The 26,971-nt window shown below is 38.3% G+C and overlaps 1 protein-coding gene, 1 long non-coding RNA gene and 2 pseudogenes across 4 annotated transcripts in view; 1 reads left to right on the top strand and 3 right to left on the bottom strand.

Annotated features, from left to right (window-relative positions):
• Positions 1 to 10,597, top strand: part of WDR75 (WD repeat domain 75) — a 25,521-nt gene extending 14,924 nt beyond the window's left edge. For both annotated transcript variants that reach the window (XM_074364021.1, XM_010960027.3), the window contains exons 12-21: positions 778 to 953; positions 2,102 to 2,259; positions 2,727 to 2,907; positions 3,786 to 3,880; positions 4,874 to 4,969; positions 5,556 to 5,725; positions 6,287 to 6,346; positions 8,970 to 9,119; positions 9,545 to 9,636; positions 10,050 to 10,597. In XM_074364021.1, coding sequence (XP_074220122.1) covers positions 778 to 953; positions 2,102 to 2,259; positions 2,727 to 2,907; positions 3,786 to 3,880; positions 4,874 to 4,969; positions 5,556 to 5,725; positions 6,287 to 6,346; positions 8,970 to 9,119; positions 9,545 to 9,636; positions 10,050 to 10,254 — 1,383 coding nt within the window. In that variant the 3' untranslated portion in view covers positions 10,255 to 10,597. The remainder of the gene's footprint in view (positions 1 to 777; positions 954 to 2,101; positions 2,260 to 2,726; positions 2,908 to 3,785; positions 3,881 to 4,873; positions 4,970 to 5,555; positions 5,726 to 6,286; positions 6,347 to 8,969; positions 9,120 to 9,544; positions 9,637 to 10,049) is intronic.
• LOC141573295 (uncharacterized) lies at positions 9,332 to 25,261 on the bottom strand. Of its 2 annotated transcripts, none has more exons than XR_012507088.1 (3): positions 22,906 to 25,261; positions 13,883 to 14,011; positions 9,332 to 9,753 (listed from the first exon to the last, which is right to left on the bottom strand). It is a non-coding gene; the product is annotated as an uncharacterized LOC141573295 (long non-coding RNA). The 2 variants fall into 2 exon arrangements; XR_012507089.1 differs by having other exon boundaries at positions 13,883 to 14,014.
• Positions 17,791 to 19,262, bottom strand: LOC141573275 (lysine-specific demethylase 3A pseudogene; annotated as a pseudogene).
• On the bottom strand, positions 18,362 to 20,092 carry LOC105072999 (lysine-specific demethylase 3A pseudogene; annotated as a pseudogene).
• Positions 25,262 to 26,971: the final 1,710 nt, after the last annotated feature.

Below are 26,971 nucleotides of genomic sequence, written 5' to 3' on the forward strand. Positions count from 1 at the left end.
GCCTTTGTGTCACAAGGATAGGAAGGGAGAATATGTGGATTGACAGTATAAATATGTCTCTGCTTTGTGTGAAACAGTGTCATATGTGCATGCTGAAGATAAAGTTTTCAGCGAGGCTAAGAGGAGCGCTTCCTATAATCCTAATAAATGCGATCCAGACTTCCCTCTTTTTCTTCAGTGCCCCACAGTACCCGTTATAGATTTCTATCATAGCCGCTGTAACACTGTCTCTTTTATCTCCATCACCTTTAAACCCTTCGAAGAAAGGAAATGTGTTGATCTTTGTACAATTTCTAATACAATGCCTAGAAATAGTAGGCATTTAATAAATGTTTAGTGAGGAGATAAGAAATGGAAAAAAAATAATTATAAATAAAATGCTGGTCTACTTGCAACATTTTTTTTTTCACTTAAAAATTGTAGGTTTTATTTTTGCTCTTGTTTCTAGTGATATGGAATTTAGCATTGAGAATTTATTAAAGCTGTTTCTTCTTAGAAACAAGAGAAAAGCATTACTATAAGCTAAAGGTTCTGTTGTATCATATAAATGGGTCATGGTCATTACTAAAATTCAAGAACGTTGAAGGATAATCACTGAATTGGTACTGTATAATGTGCTCCAGTTTTTTGGCAGTTTCAATGTCTGTAACTCATAATTAGTTCATTTTTCATTTTTTGTAAAAATCTGTTACTATACACTCCAGAAGTTATCTGTGATGTGGTTAACATTTCTGTATTCACATTAATAAAAATTTTGAATTTTTTTTAACCCATCAGTTAGATATTATACAGCAGGAATATATCAATGACTATGGTCTGATCCAGATTGAGCTAACAAAGGCTGCATTTGGCTGCTATGGCAGTTGGCTTGCAACAGTGGAACAACGTCAAGAAAAGGAAACTGAGCTTGAATTGCAGATGAAACTGTGGATGTACAATAAGAAAACACAAGGGTAATACCGCCTGTATAGCTATTTGATTTCAGAGTAGAAAGCTACTTGACTTTCTGTTCTGTGGTTTCAATTATTGGTCTTTAGGGTGTTTCATTTTGATAAGTTTTAAATGTAGAGAAGGAGGTGATTTCCCAGTAGCACCTTTAAGCTTTCTGCTCTGAGAAAGCATTGGTGTCCTCCACGTTGCAGTGTTTCCTTGTTGCATAAATACAAAAACGTGGGCAAGTGACACACCTCAAGGACACATAACCTAATTCTGGCAAATCCAGGATTAGAATCCAGATGCCTTAGTTCCTTTGCTCTTTTATTGATGTTACGCTACCTTCTTTGGAAAAATGGCAGTAGGTGGTGGAGGTGTGGTTGCTATAGCTTCGATTAGATAAGGAGCCCTCTGGCTTCTTGTACGGTGGCTGTAATGGCCATTTATCAAGTCCTTGTGGTGTCAAGAACTAGGCTTAGTGCTTTTGTGCTCATTGTCTTATTAATCTTCCCAAGAACCCTCTGAGATAAGCCTGTTGTCACACTTTACAGGTGAGGGATCAGGCCCTCACAGCTCCTGTAACCTGGACTTTTTAAAAGTCACAACACTGTCTTACCCTGATGTTCTTTGAAGAACACAGTGCCAGCATAGGTCATGTTTCATTCACAGGCATGCCCTGTCAAGCCAGAAACACGCTTTGAGAGGTAGTTTGAGTGACTATGAATATTAAGTATAAACCAGGGCAGTTTGACATAGGTAGTTTTCCTTCTATATCTTCTTGCCACAAGTAAAGGCTTTCATAGCCATTTCCTTTCTTGCTTATTTTCAAAATAGGTAGGTTCTGTGTTGTACACAGTTTTCCTACAGTTTAGTACAGTAGCCTTTAAAGTATCATTTTTTTTGATGACTCCTATTTCATACTCATTTTGGTTCCAGTAAGTTGACTGCACACATAATCACCTGTATGTTACATAAGTTAATGAGCACAGAGGTGCTGTGTTAGGACTCTTTGCATCCTATGGCCACTAGTGACAGAGCACTCAGTTGTCATTTTAGGTGATAATAAATCAGTCACCCATTCTTAAAGATGCTATTGTATTAATACTCAGATGGCAATATATCATTTTGTCTTGGTTTTAAAATAAATTGGCGGTTTCCTTCCTACTAGGTTTGTTCTTAATACAAAGATTAACATGCCACATGAAGACCACATCACAGATCTCTGTTTCTGTAATGCAGAAAAATCTGAAAACCCCACCTTGGTGACAGCAAGTAGAGATGGTCACTTCAAAGTGTGGATATTAACAGACGATTCTGATATATACAGTAAGTTAAGTGAATATAGTAATGTCTATATTTAGTGCACGATTTTAAGAATTGATATTTCTTTCATGAATTGTATCCATTCTGGGAGGACGTTAATTCTATAGGATATTGCCCAGTTTTAAAACATTTAAGAGAGACCATTTTTATAAGCCTTTCCCCCCAGATCTTTACTTATTTTATGGCGTTCTTTATTAATCATGTGTTGATTATTGTAGCTTGTAAGGGTACAGTAAAAAAGGGCTTTTGCTGTTAGTCCTTTCATTGTTCCACAAGAGGGGGGGTCAAGATCTCTTGCAAGAGGCATAAATTTCAAATCAGTCAGTGCTTTGTAGCACTTCTAACTAAAAGTTTGAGGAGGAAGTTTTTGCTGTGTTTCCTTGTTTCTTAATCCATACTTCTTACAAATTTCCTAAAATGTTATTTAGCATTTACACTATTTCTGAATTCTGTTGTGTATATTTCCACAGGAAAAGCTGTTGGCTGGACCTGTGATTTTGTGGGTAGTTACCACAAATACCAAGCAACTAACTGTTGTTTCTCCGAAGATGGCTCTTTACTAGCGGTTAGTTTTGAGGAAATAGTTACAATATGGGATTCAGAGACATGGGAACTTAAGTGTACATTTTGTCAACGAGCTGGGAAAATAAGGTAGGTAAATAATTTGGGAAGTATGAAGTATTGTGGCTTTTTTAATTCAAACAAGTCTTTGTACATAAACTTTAGTGATAATTTATGCTTCCTCTGAAGGTATGCTGTGGGTCATTGGGGCCAGCAGCTGACCAAAATGCTGAGAAGCGGCAAATGCTGGCTGTATGAGCCATCTGCTATGATTTATCTATTTCTGAAATCAGGATTAACTTTTAATTCTTGGCCTGTGGGTTTTTTTCCTTTGTAATAAATACTTTTCATAGTTGTACTGCATAACAGTAGAAGCTATACATAAGCCTCAGTAGATCCAATGTTTATTTTCATAACCATTCATCATTCATTTTCATAAAAACAATGTTATGCTCAAATTCCTTTTTTCTAATAATGGCAAGGGAGTATAACAGCAATATCTTCCATTTTATTTCCGGTAACTTGGGCATTTGAGGGCAGAATAGCAAATGGCTAATTGTTTCTAGTTTCCAACATACCTAATTCTGAATTTACTTTGTTAAACTGTCTTCAGAATTCATATTGCAAATTTTCCTCTTGAGGCAAATGAGCATAAAAAGGGTTTTGTTAAATGACTTGGTACACTTCACATACTTTTTCTCTATATGTGTTCTTTGTTATACCATACAGCATAGTAAAGAAAAGAATTAGTAATCAAATTGTTTCCCCAAAGAAACGAAAGAGCTAAATAAACCTTTCCTTTTGTACGCCTTTACCCCTTTTTTCTGCAGGATAATTACTAACAAAAACATATGTGTCTTGTCTAAAAATCTGCATTGCACAAAATGAAAACCATTCAGGAAGTCTGCAGTCCTTTGTAACTAAGTGTGCTAGAACTAACTGTTGTTAACTTCCTTGTTTTAACCTAGGCACCTTTGCTTTGGGAGATTGACTTGTTCGAAGTATCTTCTTAGTGCCACTGAAAATGGCATCCTATGCTGTTGGAATCTGCTCAGTTGTGCATGTAAGACATTTTCTGCTATCAGGTGGTAACAAAGCACATGGGAAGTGGCCATTAAATAATCTTTGGCATTTTAGGACTCCCGGGTGATATCATGTCTACCCAGAGAATAGAATTTTTTACGTGGTATATTATACCAAAAAAATTTGGAGTGCTGTGCCTGTAATAATAGACTTTGATTACAGTTGACACTTGAACAATCCAGGGTTAGGGTCACTGACCCTCTGCAGGGTCACAAATTTGCTTGTAACTTATAGTCAGCCCTCCGTGGAGTCAACCAACCTTAGATTGAGTAGTAGTATAGCACTTGGTATTTTTTAAATCTACATGTATGTGAACCAGTGCGGTTCAAATCCATGTTACTCAAGGGTTAACTGTATTTATAAACTGCCTGATTGTCTGCACATCAGTTTTTTCCAGTATCTTCAGTGTGTATGGCTGGCTGCTGTTGTCCGTATTCTCCATCCTCATAACAGTTGGAGGAATATTTCTGCTAGTTCAGAATGCATAGTAACCCACAGTATCCCTGACAGCATTAACTTTGAATGTAGCCTAACCAGTCCTAACAAATGTGGACTTTGTGGCATTTAATCTTTCAAGTATATGTTTGGGAGGTATGGTGGTTGCTTAATAATGAATGTGTGTGGTACCGTTTTTTTCTTACATTCTCTACAGTGATTTCTAGTTAACATTTTGCCGACATTTGGCGGTAGTGGAAAAGCACCAGACAGTAGTTGGCACTGAAATAATAATCACTTCATAGCATGTGGAAGGAGAACTTTGTTTTTCTGCTTCCTGCCCCTCGCTTTAGTGCAGCCTTCCTTCCACAGATAATTTCAGTATATTCTCCATGTGTTAGTTGGCAGCGTAGAATCCCTCTTCCTAAGAAAAACAGAATTGGTCGTCACAGTGAAGATTGAGTACCTACTTTAAATAACAAGCTTAGGAAAGCTTTTGGTAAATCTCTTCTTAGAAGTGAATCTCTTTTCTCCCCAGTGGAGTGGAGTGCAAAATTAAGTGTTAGAGTTATGGAACCTGATCCCAATTCAGAGAACGTTGCTGCAGTCTCTCAGTCTCCCGTGGGCTCAGACTGTAAGTATGCACTGTATTTTGATAGTAAGAGGAAATCTGTTACCTAGTTTTCTTTTTAACATCTTTCATGTAATTTGATTTAAACTCACCCTCAAAGCAGATGTCCATCTAAAGCCATTTGCCTGACCACTGCCCTTCCTGAGTCCCAGCTCATCCCTCATTTTTCCACATGTCAATTCCTACTCAGCCTTCAAAAGCCAAGAGAGATTTCGCCTTTTTGAAGCATTCCTAAAACCCCTGAGGAGCTTTAATGTTCCTGCTCTATGATCTTAAAGCTCTTTCTACAGATCTCTGTTCTATTGCTTAAGACAAAATACTGCCGTAGTATTTCAGTGTCTGTTTAGTAGGACCTGCTCATAGAAGCAGAGATTCTTCTTTCTCTTTTTCATCTTCAAAGCCATTATTCCTAACCTGCTTGGCACATGGTAGGCGTCCAGTGGAAATTTGTTGAATCAAAGCCTAAATAACAATGACTTGGGCAATTTACTTAATGGTATAAGTCTCAGGATGTGTGTGGTCTGCAAATCTGAGGCTAGAACCAACCTTGCAGGCAAAATGTTACTGTCTTTTTGTTTTTTCCCTCTAGTGTTTGTATTTAAACCTAGTGAGCCAAGGCCATTGTACATTCAAAAGAATATCTCCAGAGAGGAAGTCCAGTGGGGAGTGTTTGTTCCACGAGATGTCCCTGAATCATTCACCTCAGAAGCTTACCAGTGGCTGAACAGATCCCAGTTTTACTTCCTAACAAAATCACAGGTAGCCATCCCACCTCAGAAAAGGCAGTCATTTTGTATGTGTAATTTTCAGTTGCTCTAATATTCGAAAGTAATAGCCCATGGCAGGGGGAATAGGTTTATTAAAGGATTGCTCCTCCACCAACCCCAAATCATTTGATATGCTTATTAATACAGCATTATTACCAGTGGGAGTGTATGAGCATCACTTTAATTACCCCACGCCTTTGAGGCTAAGTATTACTTGCATCCATTCACTCCATGACAGCAAAAAAGATAATCTAGAATACTTTAAATTGTATTTATTAGCATGGCTTTTTTTTTTAATTTCAGTATTTAGTTTACCATAAAGAAATTAGTGACTTAAAGTTGGTTCATCAGTTGAATTTTATTTTGTTACCAATTTCTAAATACTATCTTTCAGAACAATCTTAACTGTCGCAGCAGTTAACTGTTTTAAATTTTTATTACTTTTCTGTATCAAAATGAGAAGTTGACCTCCTCTTTCTCTTAACTTCAACATCTTATTTAGATTTGCACTCTACAACTTACTTTTGCATCATTAATTGACCTCTCTTTTCAGAGTTTACTGACATTCAGTACAACGTCTCCAGAGGAAAAACTCACACCAACAAGCAAACAGGTATCTTCTAGTCACTCATGCAGATCATGCATGTTGCCTCCCTGCAGAGATAAGGTTATCTTTTAGAACTCAGCTATGAGAAAAATGTCTTACCTGCCCTAAAATCGAATTTAAAATTATATATTTAGCAACTACTTGCCTTTTTTGATGTCATAGTGCTCTTTGAAAATGTAGTTTTAATTTGTAATTATCAGTATTATATGCTTGTAAATTAAAGAGTCAAATAGTCTCAACAGGACTTATCAGGAAAAACTTAAGTATTACCACCACTTCCATTACCCACAAAGATGCTCTCAACTCGTTTAGCTGAAGTTTTTATTTACCTCCATATCTCTAAGAAATATGTTTATGTATTGCTAATTCTGGATATTTCAGATCTCAGTATTTGTTAACTCTGATCTGTTGAAGTTAAAGTTGTAGATCTCTTTACACCACTCCCCCCATACACATAGCACACCCACACGTCCTTCCTGTCCCCTAATTTTCCCAGTATAGATAAATATTAAATCGGTCGGGTCAGTGTTCATCCTTAAACACGTAAACACAATTCATAGCTGAGCCAGGTAGTAGTAAACATTGTTTTCCCTTTGTGACCAGCTTTTTTCCTCTGCAGTTAATGATTGCCTTTTTTTATTTGCTTAGTTTTCTGTTTACTTCTCACCTAACTTACCTGCAAACTCCACCCTAGTTGTGTAAGTCTTCTCTCATTATTTTCAAGCACTAGGTATTCTTTTGAATCTTGAAGAACTATTTCCAAGAGCCTCTCACAGGCTTCAATCTGGACTGACTGCCCTGTAAGCCTGCACAGTAGTCATCTTAGGATCTATGTTTGCTACCATTCTGGGGGTGCACGTCACTTCTGCTGTAATAGATCCCAAGGTTTTCCTCTTTCTTTGGTCACTCCCTTGCTATGATGAAGCATGTTCTGTTGGTGCATAGAAAGTGAATTTAAGACCTTGCATGTTTGGACATCCTTTTATTGTCTCCCATTTGGTTGGTTGGGTAGAGTTCTAGTTTGAAAATCATTTTGTCTTAAGAACTTGAAAGATACTGTCTTATACTTTATCTGTGAACTGACTTATCTTCCTCTGAAAATTTATTGAATTTATTCAGTAATTTTTTTATTATCTACTATATATTCTAGATATTTGGAATATATCAGTGAGCAAAAGAGTCAAGTCTCTAAACCTTCGGTGTTTATAGTCTTAACAGGAAGGTAAAGACAGAAAAGAAATAAGTGAAGTATGTAGTATTTTAGAAGGCAGTAATGGGAGGAGGAATGATACGAAAGGGAGTGTGGGGTGAAGCTGGCCATTTTAAGTAAAGCAGTCAAACAGGCTTTCATGAAAAGACTTTGGCTTTTCCTGAGTGAAATGTAGAGCCCCCTGGAGGGTTTTAATCAGAAAACTGACTAAATTATTAGAATTACTTCTTTGCCTTCATTTTCTCTAGAACTGTTATTTAGTACTGGACCTTCTAGGATGGTACTCTGATACCGTATTTTTTTCTTCTGTTTTCTTTCTATTGTTGGGAGATTTCCTCTTTTTCTTATGAGCTTCTTCTTTTTTTCTCTCTTACATGGTTCATTTCCATTAGGTTTTATTTTTAATTATTTTGGAGCTTTTCATCAGTCTGATGATTCTTGGCTGTCTGCTCTTGTTTAAAAGTGAGCAAAATCGCCATTTGGAGATTTTCTACCTGGGTGGAACGTGTCTCTGGCCTCTACTCTCTGGCTGAGCTATTATGAGAAAATCTCCAAAGCCATTACTTTAGGACTTTTTCTCTTAGGCTGGTCAAACTGCCCAGATAAAGTTATTTCAAGTTCTTGCCTGAAAGATGTCAGCCTGGCTGCCAGTGGTGTGAGAAGCACGCTCTGTGGGGCACAACTGCCTTCAGCTGGGAAGACACCGCCCCGCCGCACAACAAGCAGTCCAGTCTAAGGACACACTTTGTTTCGCTCTCCAGAGAGCATACTGCCCGTCCCCTGCTGGGGCTGAGGAGGAGATCTGGAAATCTGAGTGCTCTCCAAGCAGACCTTCATCCAGGCTACTTGTTTTGAGTTTCAGGGGGTTTTGGGGGGGTTGGTTGGTTGGTTTGTTTGTTTTTTTACAGAGTGCTGTTACTATTAGGACAGTACTTTACAGAGGTACTGCTACTATTAATACCAATTCCTGAGCACTTGCTGGATTCTACAGTATAAATTAGAATGCTTCTTAGCTTTCTCCGCCGCCAGCCTAGAATCCTGCTTTCTCGGGTCTGTTAAGTTATCTACAGTCCTTCAGCCTGCTTTCCACCTTCCAGTATGTTACCACATCGCCCATTCTCTTTATCACTGTGGGTTTATGCCCTTGTGAAAACCCCTCTGCTGCCATTTTTGTAGGACTGGGGGAAGCAGCAGTGGTGGATGTGCATGTTCTGTCATCTAAGTGTCCACAGTTAGCTTCTCCCCGAGCACGTGGGCTGCTGGTCCTCAGCTGCTCTGCCTGTAAAGTGAAAGAATAGTAGTAGATAATTTCTACAGTTCCTTCCATCCTTGACACTTTGTAGTACTTCATATTGAGTCCATGGCAGTTCCTCCTTTTTACTGAAGTAATTTATTTCTCTTTGTCTTAAACCCTTACAGCTATTAGCAGAAGAAAGTCTTCCGACAACCCCGTTTTATTTTATACTGGGAAAGCACAGGCAGCAACAGCAGGATGAGAAATTAAACAAAGCCTTGGAGAATGAACTGGTACAGCTGCCCTTAACAGAAAACATACCTGCAATTAGTGAGGTAAGTAATTATTAATTAGTTATTAATGTGAAGCATAAGTTTATTATAATAATTATTATTATTATTATAACTTTATACTTATTATAAAGTTAATAGTATAAATTAATTGCTTATACTAATGTGAAACAAGTTAAATGCAATAAAGCACCTTAACTTAGAGTTTCCATGCATTCAATCTGTAACAATTAACTTGAGTCATCATTTGTATACTGTACAACTTTAATCCCAAACCAAATGACATAAAACAGGATTCCGGATTATTGTGGCCTGACATGGGCGTGGGGGTGGGGAGATGTTTGCATAAATATAGGAAGTTGGGCATAGATTGCTTTGGTTTGGTTTTCTGTGGGGAGAGCCTGCTGTCGACGGAAGCCTTGGCATTTCATCCTTTTAAATGGAAACTTGTTTTCTTGCTTTTACTTTAGCTTCTTCAGACCCCAGCCCATGTACTGCCATCTGCTTCTTTCCTGTGCTCCATGTTTGTAAATTCATTGCTGCTGTCTACAAAGACTGAGAGGTGAGGCAGTTCTTTAAATATGTTTAGATACTCTCTTGGGAAAGGAGATGGTTCCTGTTATCTTTGATATAGAATATTCTTTCCCTGTATTTCTCTTTTTTTTCTTCCTGCTTTAACCTGTAGTTAAAGGATATAAGATTACTAGGTCAGATAAATAAAATACTTTGAAAATAAATGTCAGAAAGAGATCTCTTTTGGTATGTTTTAAGAATGCGGTGTGTAATTCAGAACTACCCTTTTTATAAATTCACCTGCTCTTTCATAATAACCCATAATTTTTAAACTGTATTTAGTAAGAACTTTCATGTATTTTGTTCATATTATATTTTTACATAGGTAACTTAAATTAGAAAGTTACTGTTTAGAAATATTTTTAATAGTAATTACTGTCTTTAACTCTGTTACTGTTAAAGTGCTGAAGAAGTTCCTGATGATGCAGATATGGAAGAGGAAAAAGAAAGTGACGATTCAGATGAAGAAAATAATTTCACAGAAGAGGTCCAGGATACAAATACCACAGATTTGGGAGAAGACATTATACATCAGTTGTCAAAATCTGAAGAAAAGGAACTTAGAAAATTGAGGAAAGTGGACTATAGCTGGATAGCTGCCCTTTAAGACTTGGAGAATGGGGGTGGGTTCTTGCACTTTGTTTTTGTTGTCTTTTATTGTATGTTGATAGTCCAAGGATCTATTTTAATATTATTTCTGTTTTTAAAAATGTTAAAAATACTAACAGGCTTTACTGTTTGAATAGCTGATACTGTGAAGCTCTGTTCCCATCATGTTTTACAGCTGCTGTGCACATTCATACATACATCATCTCATTCGTGCTCAGTCACACATCAGCCTTTTAAAGTAGCTCTTTTCTTCACCGGTGATACAGCAGAGCCAGGACTTGAATTTACACAGCATGTGTCCCCTTATTTGCAATTTGGAGTAAAAGGTTTTAAAAATGAAACTTCGTTGATGATATTGTTTTAAGTTCAAGATTCATTTGGTGGCCAAATATGACCTGAACTGATGTGAGGTTTTCTGTAGCCTTGACTCATCCCTCTTAGTGTATTTATTTCTCATAGTGAAAATTAGAGAAATGATTTGATTATGGTGCTGTTTCACAGACCCCACTGAGGGTAACATATAATATGAGCTGCCTAAAATCTGAAAAATTATAAATTCACATCATGTGGCTCCATAACTTTCAGATAAGGGCTTGTCTACTGTACTTGTAAATCTAATTTCCATGACCGCCTTGGCAGATAAGAAGAGCTGGTATTACTCTGTCAGTGTTATTCCTGTGTATACTGAGTCAAATAACTACTTTCTAACCAGAGTCCCATTGCTAGTAGAATGCAGGTCTCCTCTATGTTATGTTAAAGTATTGAGGTTGCTACATTTTAACCACTTAGCATATTCACAGAGTTACACATCCTCACTGCAGAATTCAACCCACTACCAGTCACTCTCAGCCTACCCCACCCCTCACCCACCAACAGTTCTGTCTCTGTAGATACGCCTATTCTGGACTTTTCATACAAACAGAATCATATAATAAGTGGTCTTTGTGACTGGTTTCTTTCACTTCACATTCATTCCACAGAAAGTACAGCGTGTATCAGTACTTCATTTCTTTTTAATTTAATTTCACCTGGTTATACACCTAGGAGCAGAATTACTGAGTTACTTGGTAACTGTTTAATTTTTTAAAGAACTACAAAACTGTTCTACAAATCAGATGCAGCATTACGTTATGTGGAGCATAAATTGTTCCACAGTCTGATCCATTAAATTTAGGTCCCTCTTGGGGGTTATTTTCTGAGGCCAGTCTTTGAGGTTTGTGTGAGGACTCTGTCTCTTTTCTTGGTTCTTTTTGGTAAACTAGCTGATGTATAGGTAAGCTGGTTTTCTTGGAGCTACTAGCCTCCTCTTAAGTGCTTACCACCAAAATCTCCGTTGTTTTCAAGAATACCCTAAATTGGGGAGTTTGAGATTTGCAAATGTTAGCCACTATATGTAAAAGTAGATTTAAATATATATATATATATATATATATATATATATATATATATATATATATATATATATATATATATATATATTCTTAGACTTGAACTTCACTCTTTCAAATAATGTCACAGCTCTCTATTTTTACAGACTGCCTCCTGGGCAGAATCTCTCAGCCACTGCTCCTGAAAGGGGTGGGATAGGCACAGTAACCCCTTCTCTCAGTGTCAAAGTGACACACCTGCTTTACAAATGGCAGAGACAGTAGCCTCTGGTCTTTGTCTCTCCTGACTGGACCCTCCCCTGCCAGCTGGGGCAAGGATGTCCGGAGTCCAGTATTCTCAGCCTGGGGAGTGGGGCTCTGACATAGTTACAAAGTCATTATTTTGCCATGTTCAGACACTGACATGGTACCTCCAGGTTTAAGAAATATTTTTTGCAGTTATGTATGAAAAGTTTCATACTTCAAAATTATTCAAAGTAAATTTGGCTCTTTTTAAGTGTAAATCTTTCTAAGGAGTTAATCTCATGTCACAGCATGACAACCTTATTCTAATTTCTCCTCTGATACTAAAAAAGAATTGTTTTCCCCAAAGACAACTCTACAGATAAAAAGATAATAGCCACTCTGTTCATTAAAATCTGGACTTTCAGGCCCAATTAATCAATCCATGAAGACTGGTCACCTTCTAGCCTCCCTCAGTTATCTGATTTATCTTTCAAGGCAGGAACCCATCACTTTGCGTTCACTAGGGCAGACTGTACCTCAGGAAGCATAGGCTTCAGCCTCACCGAGGGAGGGACCACAGATGAACCACGTACCACGTGCTGCACGGTTCACACACATCACACTTTCACCGCAACTCCATGTCAGCTATTTACCCCAATCTGACAATTGAGGAAAACTGGCTCCATAGATCACTGGGTTCTCAAGAAGTGGGACTAAAACAGCCCCTCCCTCTCCATCAAATAACAAATCCTGTGCTCTTCATTGAATAGCATGTTGTCTCCCAGACACTTAATGCTACTAGTTAGCGTTACAAAGGCATCGTTAATTGGGGGTGGCGTTGTGATAAAAGACAAATGAATAGCCCAGGTTTGGGGCTAAGTCCCAGCTGCAGACAGCTAGCTAGCTCTGTGACCTGGCTACAGTCCCTTACTTACTGTGTCGGAGCTTCAGTCCCCTCCTCTGTAAAATGAAATGCTCCTCCCCATGCAAATGGTTTTGACTGCCTCGTGCTATTATGTTCCAAATATAAACAAAGTGTATAAAATTTGGATATTGTATGAGATTATGCACTTGACTATATGCAAACTTTCAATGAAAAATCTAGGCTAATTAAATAGCTGCACATTAATTAGAATAGGCTCATTGTTAATGTGCCAAAACAATTTCTCTTTGGTTTCTTTGCTTTTTTTCCCCTTTTCACAGACTAGCACTCAGTATAGAAATTATAGAGTATGTTGTAACGCTGTATAATGCCAAATAATTCCAGGTCTTCATACTATGATTGTTATGGGGCCTTTAAGGGAAACCTATTAAGTTAAACATAACGATTTGGTTTAAATTAACTGAGTCTTGTAAATGGCACTGATTTTTCTGAGGCTACTTTATCTGAACTACTGCTTCAGAAAATTGTGTTTTCCTCTGTTAGCTTCTTGTGTGTTTCTTGATAACCGTGAAAGTAGCAAAAGTATTTTTCAACACCATAGTCAAGATTCTGTGTCACTGCACAGTCCTAGATGAAATGGCAAAAGATAAGACCCAGGAAGGATACATGAGCCCAGGAAGATTATTCATCATTGAGATTAAAGAGAAACAGAAATGGAAGTAACTGTGATTTAATAGTATACATGGTATACACGTATCCATGTAGAATGTATACACGCAGTATACATGGTATGCAGGGAGGAGGGAATATGAGTAGAATACAATCAACCAGAGAGATGCACATGCAATCAATGATTCAATTGCTCGAATTGCTTTTGTTTTTCTAAAACCATGAGCAACACGACTTAATCTGAGTTATAGTTCATTCACCAAACTGCATAATTAAGACAAGCTGACTTCTAACTCTTACTCTGTGACCACAAAACTAAGATGTTAGACTGGTATATTATAGCCCCCACTCCCACCCTACACCCCAAAATGCCAAGGATCTAGTCTTGCAAATACTAAATATGTGGTACCTGTATAGAAGCATATACCTATCTTAGTTTCCCATCTTCAGGCATGACATACCTCAGGCTTGGAAACTCCTCTGGAGATCAGAGCACTTGGTTCACAAAATGAAATAATCAGACATGAAAGCACACCAGTTCCTCCCATTGTTGTGTTGGGTTTTGATAATCCTTGTTATTCAGTGGTCACCTACTTTAACGGAAGGACGAATATAAGCACTCTGAAAACAAGCACTTTAAATGCAAATATTGATATTACATTCTAGCTCACATAGGAAGGTTAAATTTCAACGTCTCGTTCCCTCAGAAATGCCTGTCTGCAGTTGTAAACTTTGAGACCCCTAGCCCAGCTCTATTTGGTGAGCAGTGTCTCATGCCACAAAGACCATTGATCTAGGAGTCAGAAGACCTCTTTCCAACTCTGCTTCTTACTAGGTATGTACTTGGCCTTAAGTTTATTTGAGGCCTTAATTTTTTATCTCTAAAATAAGAGGGCTGTGTTTCCGTAGCTGGTCCTTTGAGAAAGTGCCCAGAATTCTACTGGCCCTACTCAAAAGCATATGTATGGCTTTGCTGCTTATTACAACTTCCACTGGTGCTGGAGAGAAGAGAAAACAAGTAGCTTAAAAAATTTCATTTGTGAATAAGAGAAATCTACACCTACTTAGTCTTGAGATGCCCTTGACCTAAATCTACACTTTTCCTGAGAGACCGGGTTAAAATTAGAATTTCATCAGCAACTTCCTCAGAAACTATAAACAAAAGCGAAAAAAAAAAAAAAAAAAAGAACGAGGATGTGATCATTTAAAAAGAAATCCCTTTTTTTAATCCCTCTTCCAGCACCCGCAACTCCTTGGCAACCACTGCTCTTTTTACTGTCCACATAATTTTGACTTTTCCAGAATGTCGTATAGTTGGAACCATACAGTATATAGCCTTTCAGGTTGTCTTCGTCCACTTAGTAATATTCATTTAAGTTTCCTCCATGTATTTTCATGGCTTGATAGCTCACTTTTTTTAGCACTGAATAATATGCCTTTGGCTCCATGTACCACAGATTATTTATCTGTTTACCTTCTGAAGATAATCTTGGTTACTTCCAGGTTTGACAATTATGAATAAAACTGCTATAAACATCTGGGTGCAGGTTTTTGTGTGAGGTTTCAACTCCTTTGGGTAAATACCAAGGAGTGTGATTGCTGAATTATATGGCAAGAGTATATTTAGTTTTGTGAGAAACCACCAAACTGACTTCCAAAGTGGCTGACCATTTTGCACTCCCACCAATAATGAATGAGAGTTCCTGTTGTTCCACATTTCTGCCAACATTTAAAGCTGCCAGCGTTGTAGATTTTAGCCATTCTAATGGGAGTGTAGTGGTATTGTTGTTTTAATTTGCATTTCCCTGATGACTTTTGATGTGAATTATTTTTTCATATGCTTATCTGCCATCTGTGTATCTTCTTGGTGAGATTATTATGAAATAATCACTGCAATAAGCTTAGTGAAAATCTGTCATCTCATATAGATACAAAATTAAAGAAATAGAAAAAAAGTGTTTCTCCTTGTGATGAGAACTCTTAGGATTTACTCTCATTAACAACTGTCCTATGTAACATACCTCAGTATTAATATTTATCTTGTTGTACATTATATCCCTAGGATTTCTTAATCTTATAAATGGAAGTTTGTACCTTTTGACTACCTTCATCTAACTCCCTCTCCCCCAACCCCTCCCCATAACTGCAAATCTGATCTCCTTTTCTATGAGTTTGTTTTTGAATAATAATTAACCTTCAACATTATGGTAGTTCCTGGTGTACAACATGGTGATTCAATGTTTTTATACATTTCAAAGTGATCACTGCAATAAGTCTAGTTACCATCTGTCACATACAAATATAATACACAATTATTGACTATATTCCCCCACTGTATATTTCATACCCATGATTTTGTAACTGGAATTTTGTATCTCTTAATCTTCTTCACCTATTTCTCTAATTTCCCCACTCCCCTCCCCTCTAGCAGCAACCTGTTTGTTTTCTGTATCTATGACTCTGTTTCATCATGTCTGTTCGTTTGTTTTGTTTTTTAGATTCCACATAAAAGTGAAATCATACAATATTTGTCTTTGTCTGAGTTATTTCACTTAGTATAATACCCATTGGGTCCATCCATTTTATTTCAAATGGTAAGATTTCATTCTTTTCAATGGTAATATTCCATTATTATATTAGTGTATATATATATATATGTATATATAATGGACTATTACCATTTTTACCACATATATATCACATCTTTTTTATCCATTCATCTGTTGCTTAGCACTTAGGTTGCTTCCATATCTTGGCTCTTGTAAATAATGCTGCAATGAACACAGGGGTACATGTATCTTTTCAAATTAGTGTTTTTGTTTTCTTTGGATAAATACTCAGGAGTGGAATTGCTGGATCATACAGTAGTTCTAGTGTTAACTTTTTGAGAAACCGCCATGCTATTTTCCATAGTGGTTCTTTCAATTTCATTGATTCCTGATCTAATTTTTATTATTTCTTTTCTTCTACTTACTTTGGATTTAATTCACTCTTCTTTTTCTAGTTTCCTGAGGTGGAAATATAGATTATTGGTTGTAGGCATTTATCCTTTTCTAATATATGCATTCAATGCTATGATTTTTATTCCTAACACTGCTTTCAGTGCATCTCATATTTTGATAAGTTGCATTAATTTTCATTTAGTTGAAAGTATTTTTTAAATTCATCTTCTTTGACTAATGTGTTATTTTAGAAGTGTGTTGCTTAATCACAACCTATTCAGGGACTTTCAAATTATCATTCTGTTGTTCATTTCTAGTTAATTCCCAGTTGGAATTCCATGTAAGCTTCATAACTTAATAGTTGTATCAAAGTGACTGAATATTTTGTTCAAATAGCAGTCAAAGAGCAGGCATTGCATGATTTCTATTCTTTTAAATTTGTTAAGGTGTGTTTTACTCCAGAATGTGGTCTTGGTGAATGTTCATCTTGGTGAGTGCTCCATGTGAGCTTGAGAAGAGTGTATATTTTACTGTTGTTGGATGAAGTGGTCTGTAGATGTTATTATATCCAGTTGATTGATGATGTTGTTGAGGTCAATTGTGTCCTTACTGACTTTTTGCCTATTGGATCTGTCCATTCTGATAGATGGGCACTGAAGTCTCCAATTATGATAGTGAATTCATCTATTTTTCTTTGTAATTCCATTAGCTTTTGCCTTACATGTTTTAATGCTACATCACTTTTTTTCTTAGCCAAAGGTATTTTGTAAGCTTTTAAAAATTATATGAATAGTTTAACGCAAAATTCTTAAATGCTTAATACTTAAAATTATCAATGCTTCCGTTAAATAAATAAATTTTATTTAATAAAAATGATTAACTCAGAATTGTACAGTATTTCTCATATGGATTTCTGCTGTATAATGCCAATCCTATGCAATACAATAAGAACTGCATCATTCACTGTTCATTTTTACCACTGCTCTTCTGAATCCTGAAGGGCAAAGAAGGGGTGCTCAAACACAAAACAAAATACAATCCAAATAAACTGTGCAGAGTGATTCCTAATAGTTCTAAGTACAGTTTGACTAAGCTCTTCAACCAGGGAACTAGGGGATAAATGCAGGTATTGTTCCAGGACTGATAAGAAGTTTTGTTTTTATAAGCTTGGTAAAAGCTTTGTACTAGAAGTCACAGTTTAAGGATGTATGTTCTTTAAATAGTTATTACACATATATAGTCTCTGTAAATACTAGAAATACATATTAGACAGGGTCTATGTATCTCTCAAAAGTTGGGTACAGTTGTTTTGTTTTGTTTTTAAGTAAAGTAACATGGTTTTCAAAGTCCACAGGAATCCTGCCTGAGGAGTTTGAACAGCTGCCAGTAACTCTCACTGTGCAGGAGTTACGGCATCTCTGTGACCCTTAGGGTTTGCCCAAACTGGATTTTCTCGCTTTCAGTATAGCAAGTGCATCTTTCACTGTGTGGAAGATAACATTCTTCACCGTAATTTATCTTCACAATTAGTATGAGTTTAGGACAGATAGCAGAATTCCTGAGTAAGCCAGAAACATTGTTTAACATGCTCTGGAGAGACAAAATATTCGGTCACTTTGATACAACTATTAAGTTATGAACCTTTTATGAAATTCCAACTGGGATAAATGCCACATCCCAGAGGAACTGTATAATAGCCCAGCCTTGAACTCCACACTCTTGATAAAGATGCTTTCTTAGCAATCAGTCTAAATACCAGGTCTGAAAACTGATAGAATCATGGCTGAAGGGTTTTCCTGAATTTGCTCTTCTGATGCCTTTAAAGAATTCTCATCTCTTCACCAGCATATATTTGCCAGGGGCTCCTGACTTCTCCTTTCTTCCAATAAATTGCTTGATTGTGAATTCATGAGAATTTCCATCTTGCACAATTTTAAGGATTTCTTGGTCACTCTGTCCTTTGGGAATTCCCACACAGACCAGGACATTAGCTGCATCAGATATGTCTCAGTAAAGACATTGCTCCACATTTTCTGATCTTCTGGAATAATTAACCCATAAGCATTATATGTCTTGGGACCCCAATCTGGCCAAATAAAGTAGTCTGACAGCCTAGAGACAAAATTCAATTTGTCATCTCACCCGTGTATTCAAGCAATGGAATGTTGGCCATGAGATCATCAAACCTGGAGGGCATCATATCTCTAAAACTTTCCCCGATGGCCAGTCCTTAAATTTCCACATCAATAATTCTATATCATTTTCCAAGAGATAGGGAATATCTCCAAATCCATTCCAGAAGTCTCTTACCATGTATTCTGTGATGATTTCATTGGTCTTTGGTATAGACTAAATGTTTGTGTCCCCCCAAAATTCATATGTTGAAACTTAATCCCCAGTGTGATGGTATTTGGAGGTGAGGCCTTAGGTTTGAAGGCAGAGCCCCCATAGGTGGGATTAGTGCCCTTAGAAAAGAGACCCCAGAGAGCTCCACTGCCCTCTTCCATCAAATGAGGACACAACGAAGACAGCCACCTATGAACCAAAAAGTGGGCCCCACGAGATACCAAATCTACTGGAGCCTTGATCTTGAACTCCCCACCCTCCAGAACTGTAATAAATAGATGTTTATTTTTTAAGCTATCCAGTCTGTGGTGTTTTGTTACAGCAACTTGAGACTAAGACAGTTCTACAATTAACTAGATCTCCTTCCTGGTCACTAAACTCTTTGCTGAAGGATTCAGGTTTCCAAAATTCAGTGTTCAAGTTATGAAGCACTCCAGACAGCATCACTGGCTACCCGGTTTCCAGTACTCCCCCAGTACGTTCCAGTTGCTCTTGTTATTGGGATCCTGCAAGCACAGCAAGCAATTACCCTAATGCTAGGTATGTCACGCATCCTCGACGTTCTTACACACATCAGAGGAAGACATATTTTCTGCTAAAGAAGGAAAAATACCATCAAGGATTTTTGGTGTATTCTTAAGTCCACTTTATGTCTTTTTTCTTCCCTTGTGGGCAAGATCTGTCAGCCATTCTAAAGGGGAAGTGCTGCCTGGACAAGCCGATTTCATGAAGCTAGCCAGCTTGCAGACTGCGGCCCCTCTCACAGCTGCTGGTTCCAACACTGAGGGATTCTGCAGGAGCACAGCATCAAGAAGAGATTTTTTTTCCCAACTAAGGAACTCTGTTTTATGTCTTCCTTTGAGGTCGATTTTGAAAAGAACTCAAACTGCCTGTTTGAACAATTTGCCTTTATTCCACATTTTGCTCTTACAAAATGAACCATCTTCAGCGTCATACAGAGCTTTTCTAAGAATGATCTGTGTAGACATCAAGTTCCTTGGTTCATGTACCTGACTTCTCATGTATCTCAGCCAAGGAAAAGTCTTGTAGGTAACATCCTGTTGGCAGTTTTTCTCCTTCATTTGGTAGCAGTCCACACACACTCCAAATTCACACTGAGGATGCAACCCATACAAGTTGAAGATGGTGGTATCACACACATCACACGTTTCTTGAACACACCTGGCCACTGGCTCCCTAGCAACCCTCCAAGAGATGCTCTTACTGTGTGCCTCCACAGTTGACTTGGCTTCCTTTTCAGAAATCATCATTTGACATAGTAGCCTCCAACACTGGCCAGGATGTATTTTCTATATCTACATCAGCCCCCACCACATTTTTGGTTAAAGGCAGTCGTAAACTAATTCCTTCATTGTTAGTACAAACAAAAGCAGAACAGCAAAAAAAAAAAAAAAAAAAAAAAAATTTCTAAAAACCTAATAAATAAGGTTTCCTAGAATCTGTGTGAGACTTGTGATCACACAGCTCCCTTTTCTCTTTCATCACTCACCTCAGGGAAACAGTGCCTAGGATGACTAAACTGACATTATTTTAGGTATATTAGGTCAGGAAAGCCTTGGGAAGCAAGAAGTAGAAAATCTGACTAAATAAGAAATGTAGGGATAGGTGGTTGTTGACATTGGTCAACCACTAAGGTAAAAGGAAGGTTTTGCTTGTTTGTATTTGGTTTCATATTTGTTGTTATTTATGGATGATAGGAACTGGACATGTTTTATACCAAAGGAAATAAACAGTAACAGTCTGATGATGCAGGAGAGAAAAGAGTTAATCATGGGAATGATGCTTTCTCCCTCAGCCAGGAACACCTCGCCAAACTCCAACCCAGGTGAAGCTCAACCTTCTGCCACGCTCCTGAACACAAGCAGCTGAACGTAGTGGAGAAAAAAAACCACGCAACTAGTCTCACTGAAAATCCATGACCACACAGCTTAAAAGAGCACTTAACGCTAACCAACAATCCTTCCATACTTTGTCAATATGATAGCTTCTCCTCTCTCAAAAATAACTCCATCACACATTCCTCTCTCTCCAAAAGCGCACTTGTGCCCTTCTACTCTGCCACTCTTAGTTGCCTGCCTCGCCTCCCACATCACGGAGCAAACAGGACCGATTAAACAGATGTCCTCTCATCTTCCCACCACCCAATCTCATCTTCCCATCACCCAGTCTTCCTGCTTTTCTGTGCCTGCCTCCTTTCTTCTGTCTCCCCCTGTGGTCTGGACCCCACTTCATTATAATAGGACAGCAGCTGAAGGATAACTGCACACATTCACCCAGGAATATTTAGGCTTTCTTAGAAGAAAAAACAAACCAGAAAATCGCTAAAACTCTACACAATAAAAATGTGACTAAATTAATGGAAAAATACAATCTCCTTGAAAAAGATTTGCAAATTTGACCTGGCAGAATTAGATCTGGTAGTAATAATGCACCCAAATAAAGTTCATATACTGTGTGCCATCATCAATATAAATCATCATTAGAAAATTTACCCAGAAAATAATTCCAGTAAAATCAAAATGAGAATAGAAAAGTTAGTATATTGTAACTGTAAAAACCAATCAAAGCCATAGTCATTAAGGTGCTGATATTTAGAAACAAAGTCAAAACCTTCTTGTATAAAAATATTGGGAAAAAGCTCCCCACAAAGAGGTCAAAAAGCCCTATCCTAATTTGTGTACTTCCTTCCAGACCTAGTCCCGTGTGTTCAGACAGCACAGGAGAGTTCACTCCCCACCGGTCCAGCTTAGGGTTCTGCAGCATAATCCGTTTGTCAGCCCCGTCCCTTCTACACCTCCACCACACCAACAGGTCCCCTCCGGTAAACAGGGTGCCCGGAGGACATTGCAAGTAGATGTCTCAGTGGGCAGCCAGGCAGCGGCAGGACGAAAACTGGGGGCATGGACTAAGCACAGTCATGCTGGACATCAGCTGGTGGGAACATGGTACAGACAGAGGACAGTTCCCCCAGAGTGTGGACTGAAAGATCAGCAGGCATAGGCCCCAAGGCAGGCTATGTGAAGTTCTCCTTCACAGGAAGTCTGGGCAGTTGCCTGGCTGGCAGGTCTCTGATCCAATTGCGATCCAACATGGAGCCTCACAGCAGTCCTTCCTCAGACCAAGCGCCCTCACACCTTCTCTGCAGGGGCTCTCTTTTGGACCACGTTTTCCATTTGGGGGCTCCTGGTAGTTTACCTTCCTTTCCTATCCCCAGCTTTTCCTCTGGCTCCATTCGCCCAATAGACTTCTTCCATTTCTTTTGTAATATTTTTTTAAGGATTCCAGTAATTTATTTTACTAGAAAAAAATTTAATATTCAGTCTCACTAGTAATCAAAGATAAATTCTATAAAATAACAGTGAGATACCATTTTCACCTATCAACTTAGCAACGGTTGACAAAATAAAGGCGGGCGGATATTATTCAGAGCAGGTGAGGGACTACAAATTAGCTCAACTTTCTGGAAGATGATTGGGCAAGACTTACCAAAATCCTTTAAATGTTCACACTCCTTAACCCAGTGATTCTACTTCTAGGAATCTATCTTTTTTTCTTCTTTTTCATTTTTACTGAGCTATAACATTGTTTAAGGTGTACGATATGTTGGTCTGATACACTATTGCAAAATGACCACCACAGTGTTAGCCAACATCTCCATTAGGTCATATAATTATGGTTTGTTTTTTATAGTGAGACCACTTAAGATCTACTCCTTAGCAACTTCAAGTAAATAATACAGTATTGTTAACTATAATCATCATGCTGTACATCAGATCCCCAAAACTTATTCAGGTTATAACTGGAAGTTTATACCTTTGGCCAACATCTCCCCGTATCTCCTACCCTTCATTCAGCTCCTGGAAACCAGGGTAGAAAACTCTATCAATTCAACTTTTTTTTTTTTCAGATTCCACATATAAGTGATATCATACAGGACTTGTCTTTCTCTGTCTGACTTATTTCACTTAGTATAATACCCTCAAGGCCCATTCCAAGCCGTTTCCCGTTCTGTGTTTAAAGAGCTTGGTAGTAGGCACTCCAGCCTAAAAATAAGCACAAAACACTGAAAAATCAGTGACTCTTCTTGGATCCATGAAAGAGGGGAGGGTACATGGCAAATGTCAGCCCCCAAGGTTGGAGAGACAGACAGGCAAACACAGGGGGTCACGGCTTACCTGAGCAGAAATGCACTTGGCAGACATCACTGCAGGGAAGAAAACCGGAACCGTTAACTGACGAATTTCTGGAGGCTCAGCGGCGACAACTCTGAGAGTTAAAAACCCCAGGGGACCCAGGCATAGGGAACCCCCACAATATTCACTTCCAGGAGCTTGAGCAGGTTTCCACAGTGAATGTTGGAGAGAAGTTCCCGCCTGCTTTCAGCAGGAGGAAGGAAAAAGGACCCATTTTGAAATACGCCAGCGCACTCCGTTAGTCTTAACAATGCCTGCCCACAGGAGAAACTAGTTAACCACAGCCTGACCTGCTGGAGGATTGTCAGCGCCTAACTCACCTGGGGGAAGGGAAATCCTCACTCCAGGTGGCTCTAGCCTTTCATGTGGGGGAAGAATACCAGCTCCAGCCCACTCTAGCCAGACCTCCCACCTACAGGGGGAGGAAAAAACTGAGAAGCACTTGTGAAGTTCCCAGTCCAGTACTGTAGCTCACTGGAAGGCTGAGACCTAATCATAAGACTTAGGGTGCTCCCCCACAGCCCAATGCATACCTCACCACCTGGTTACTAAAGGCCAATTGACAGCAGTTCCTTTTACCCAGTCCATCATATCTGGCTATCAAAAAAATTACAAAGGTTACTGAAAGTCAAACAGCAGTGCCTACGTAGTACTGCAATAGATGAATGTGTCATATTTTATTTATACAAACTCTCATCTACATTGAAATTCTCCACTATCCTAAAACAATAAAAAATGCTTGCACATATATATAGTGTAATCAGATGGTAAATTTCCTTAGGATATATTTCTTAAAGTTATTTGCCAGAAGTTTGAAAATAATAGATTATCAGCTAGTTTAAGAAACAGATACTGTATGATACCACTTACACGTGGAATCTAAAAAGTACAACAAACTAGTGATTATAACAAAAAAGAAACAGACTTAGAGAGAACCAGCTAGGGGCTACCAGTCGAGAGAGGGAAGGAGAGAGGGGCAATATAGGAGCAGGGGATTAAGGGGTACAAGCTATTAGGTATAAAATAAGCTTCAAGGATATACTGTACAATGCAGGGAATCCAGCCAGTATTTCGTAATAACTGTAAATGGAGTATAACCTTTAAAAATTTTCAATCATTATATTGTACATCTGTAACTTATATAATTTTTTAAAATCTAAAAAAAACAAACCCAACTTCAAGTCAGTCTGGGAAAGTTAATGACCACATATTTAACTTTTTTCCTCTTCCTAAGATATTTATGTTAATTTTTTGAACACGGTAAAAAAAAATCCTTGGATTTCAAAGAATACATAGAGAAAGGTAAATCTAGTTCTCAAATGTTTCTCAGTCCCTACTTCTCTCCCCAGGTTTTTATCTATCCTTCTAGAAATCAGTGTGAATCATACAAAAAAGAGCCATTTTTGTGGCTCAAACACAGTTTAAAGGTTTAAAGAAATACAATATGTTTCCACCTAATACTATAGGCACAAATAAATGATCATAATATACTCAGTGACTTTGTCACATATATCAGTATGTCTTGCTATCAACTTCTTAGTGGGAACAAAATATCTGAAAATCAGGTTATAAAAATTAAAAGTCAAGGGATGTAGAGGAGGTCTTGGGTGTGGTGCTATTCATTTCCCTAAAATGAAAAACGGTTTCCTTTAACTTGAAGACGGAGCAACACTCTTGAAGTCTATAAATTGCGTAAACAAATTAGGAGACATTGTATGAAGAGTATCTCTCACTAACAGAGCTTAATGATTTCCTACAGAATCTGAGACAGCCCAGCCTCGGGCTATGCAGGCATGCAGGCTAGGGGGCGCTATTGTCCAATAAGAACGCGCTGGTTCCGGTTGGCAAGATTTGAGGATGAAATTGCCTAGAATAGTTTTTGCCCCGTTAAAGGACCATCAGTGAATAGTTTGTCTGTTCCAATCCCACTTCCTGAAGTAGCTTTTCTGCTAGAAAAGCGAGAAAAAATTATTAAATCTTCTTAGCTGTGTGAGTGAAATATCTTTTCAAGGAAAACTCAGATCATAGAGCTGGAAGAAATCTTGGAAGGTCCAAGGTTCTTAACAGGGAGTCATGTCGGTATTGCCTGTGGCATTTTAGCTAATGGCCCAAGGGCAGCAAAATGATACTTTTTTTTCATTGGACCCACATCTTTGGACACTGCAGCACTAGAAAGTGATCCTTCCTGTTTTCATTGTGCAGCTTTTCTGGATTACTGCTCGGTCACCTCTTCAAAAGACCTCCTCATTATTCTCTCCTCAAAGTATATCTGGAATCACTATATCCTGGTCAACTCTGCTGACCCATACAATACATTTTCTCACTCCCAGTCTCTGAAATAAATTTACTCCCATACACAGTATAAATTCTGCCTGTTCATGTATTGAGTTTTTTCTGACCTTCCCTTGGCTCTCGGTTGGGCACAGGTGTTCCTGTTAGTTTCTAACTTGAAAGCATTAGGTTGTGTGTTAAGCTAACTGTTTGTTTCAGTGGGAAAATATGTTTCTGTGTCAGATTAGAAATGGTGGTCGGGCTTCCAAGCCAGACCACCAGAAACTATTTAATTTATACTTTACCTGAACCAGGATGCCGATGCCCCCTTTTCAGTTATACCTTCATTCCATTGACTAAGCACTGGATAGGCATTCATTGGAAAATGCTGATATGGTTCTGATGTAGGACACTAGCAATAAAAATTTCACTTAACTTCAGTAGAAAGTATGTCCACTGGCTGTACAGTCAGAAAGGACGGCCAGGCCTCAGTCTCAACATTCACTCAATGTATTTGAAGTGAGTCAAATACAAATTTGAAGTGAGGACCACCCCTGGTCCTCAGGTCTACTCTTGTTTTGTGTTCAGTAGTCATTTATTTGAAAAATAGTGTGTAGTGGCTCTCAAGCTAATAGAAGAATGAAAATATGGCAAAACTGAAGTGGGAGCAGTTAGTTCAGACAGTATTTAGTTTGGTAATTAAATGAATGAGCCAAAGTAAGCCTACAAATACAGCCACCCCAACTGTTTCCTTTAATTTAAAGTGAGAAGCAGATATGCAGGGAGCAATAGGACAACACTAAAAAAGAAACCTTGAAGACTTCTCTAAATCTTGTCACAGTATTCTCAAAATGGAAATAAAAGAGGGTAGGGAGAAACTAAAGATGGAGAAGATAGAAAGGTTATCAGGGTGCCTCTGTTGAGGAGCAGGGTCAGTTCCTACAGCCTAGTTGGGTGTGGTTTGTTCTGGTTCACTTGTAAATGATTGTATGAGGTTTTCCTAAAAGCAACAATGATGCAGCTGCTGGGTGACCAGTTTACATCACCCCATGAACAAGAATATACCTGGACAAGATTAAAGACTCCAGGTCTGACTTACATTCCTAACCCTCTTTCAACTGCCTCTCAAATTGCTTATAAGGTCACCAGCAATGAGGCACACACGTGTGGATGGCTCTGTGAAAATCCACCATGACTAATGGAAATAAATCCCAGTGTCTGGTCCAGTATCAATCACATCCTATTTGTAAGGAGAAGACAGCAGTATTTTGTGTGTGGACAATGGTTCATTAACACACGTCATGTTTTTCAGAGTATCAGAGTGTTTAATTATAAGTGGACACATTCACTGCACAAAGACAAGTGTTCTCACGCTGAGCAGAAGGTAAATACGGTTAGCAATGTTTTCCCTCTTTGATGAGCTTTGCCGTATGGATGGAATACAAGGGGTGATGGGGAAATAGGGAGAAATGATTATGGAATAAGTAACAAATGTTTCCTGGTGGTTGGTTTACATAAGATTAAATGCAATTACCTGTTCCTCTGACTCACTAAAAAGTTTCTCAGTCCAAGAGGCAAGGTCTGTATCTGGTATTTGAGGCAAGTCAAAGGCCTTTCTGATAACTTACCTACCAGAATAGCCACATTTGTACAGGTCATGTGAATGGACTAATCCATCATCAACTGCAGTCATCTAAGAGAGAAAACTTCCCTAGGAAATACATCAATCCTGGTAAGATTGAGGTGTTGTAATGGATGGTGAGTGCTCTAAAAAAGG

Source organism: Camelus bactrianus, chromosome 5, assembly GCF_048773025.1.
Source record: "Camelus bactrianus isolate YW-2024 breed Bactrian camel chromosome 5, ASM4877302v1, whole genome shotgun sequence".
Taxonomy (NCBI): Eukaryota; Metazoa; Chordata; class Mammalia; order Artiodactyla; family Camelidae; genus Camelus; species Camelus bactrianus.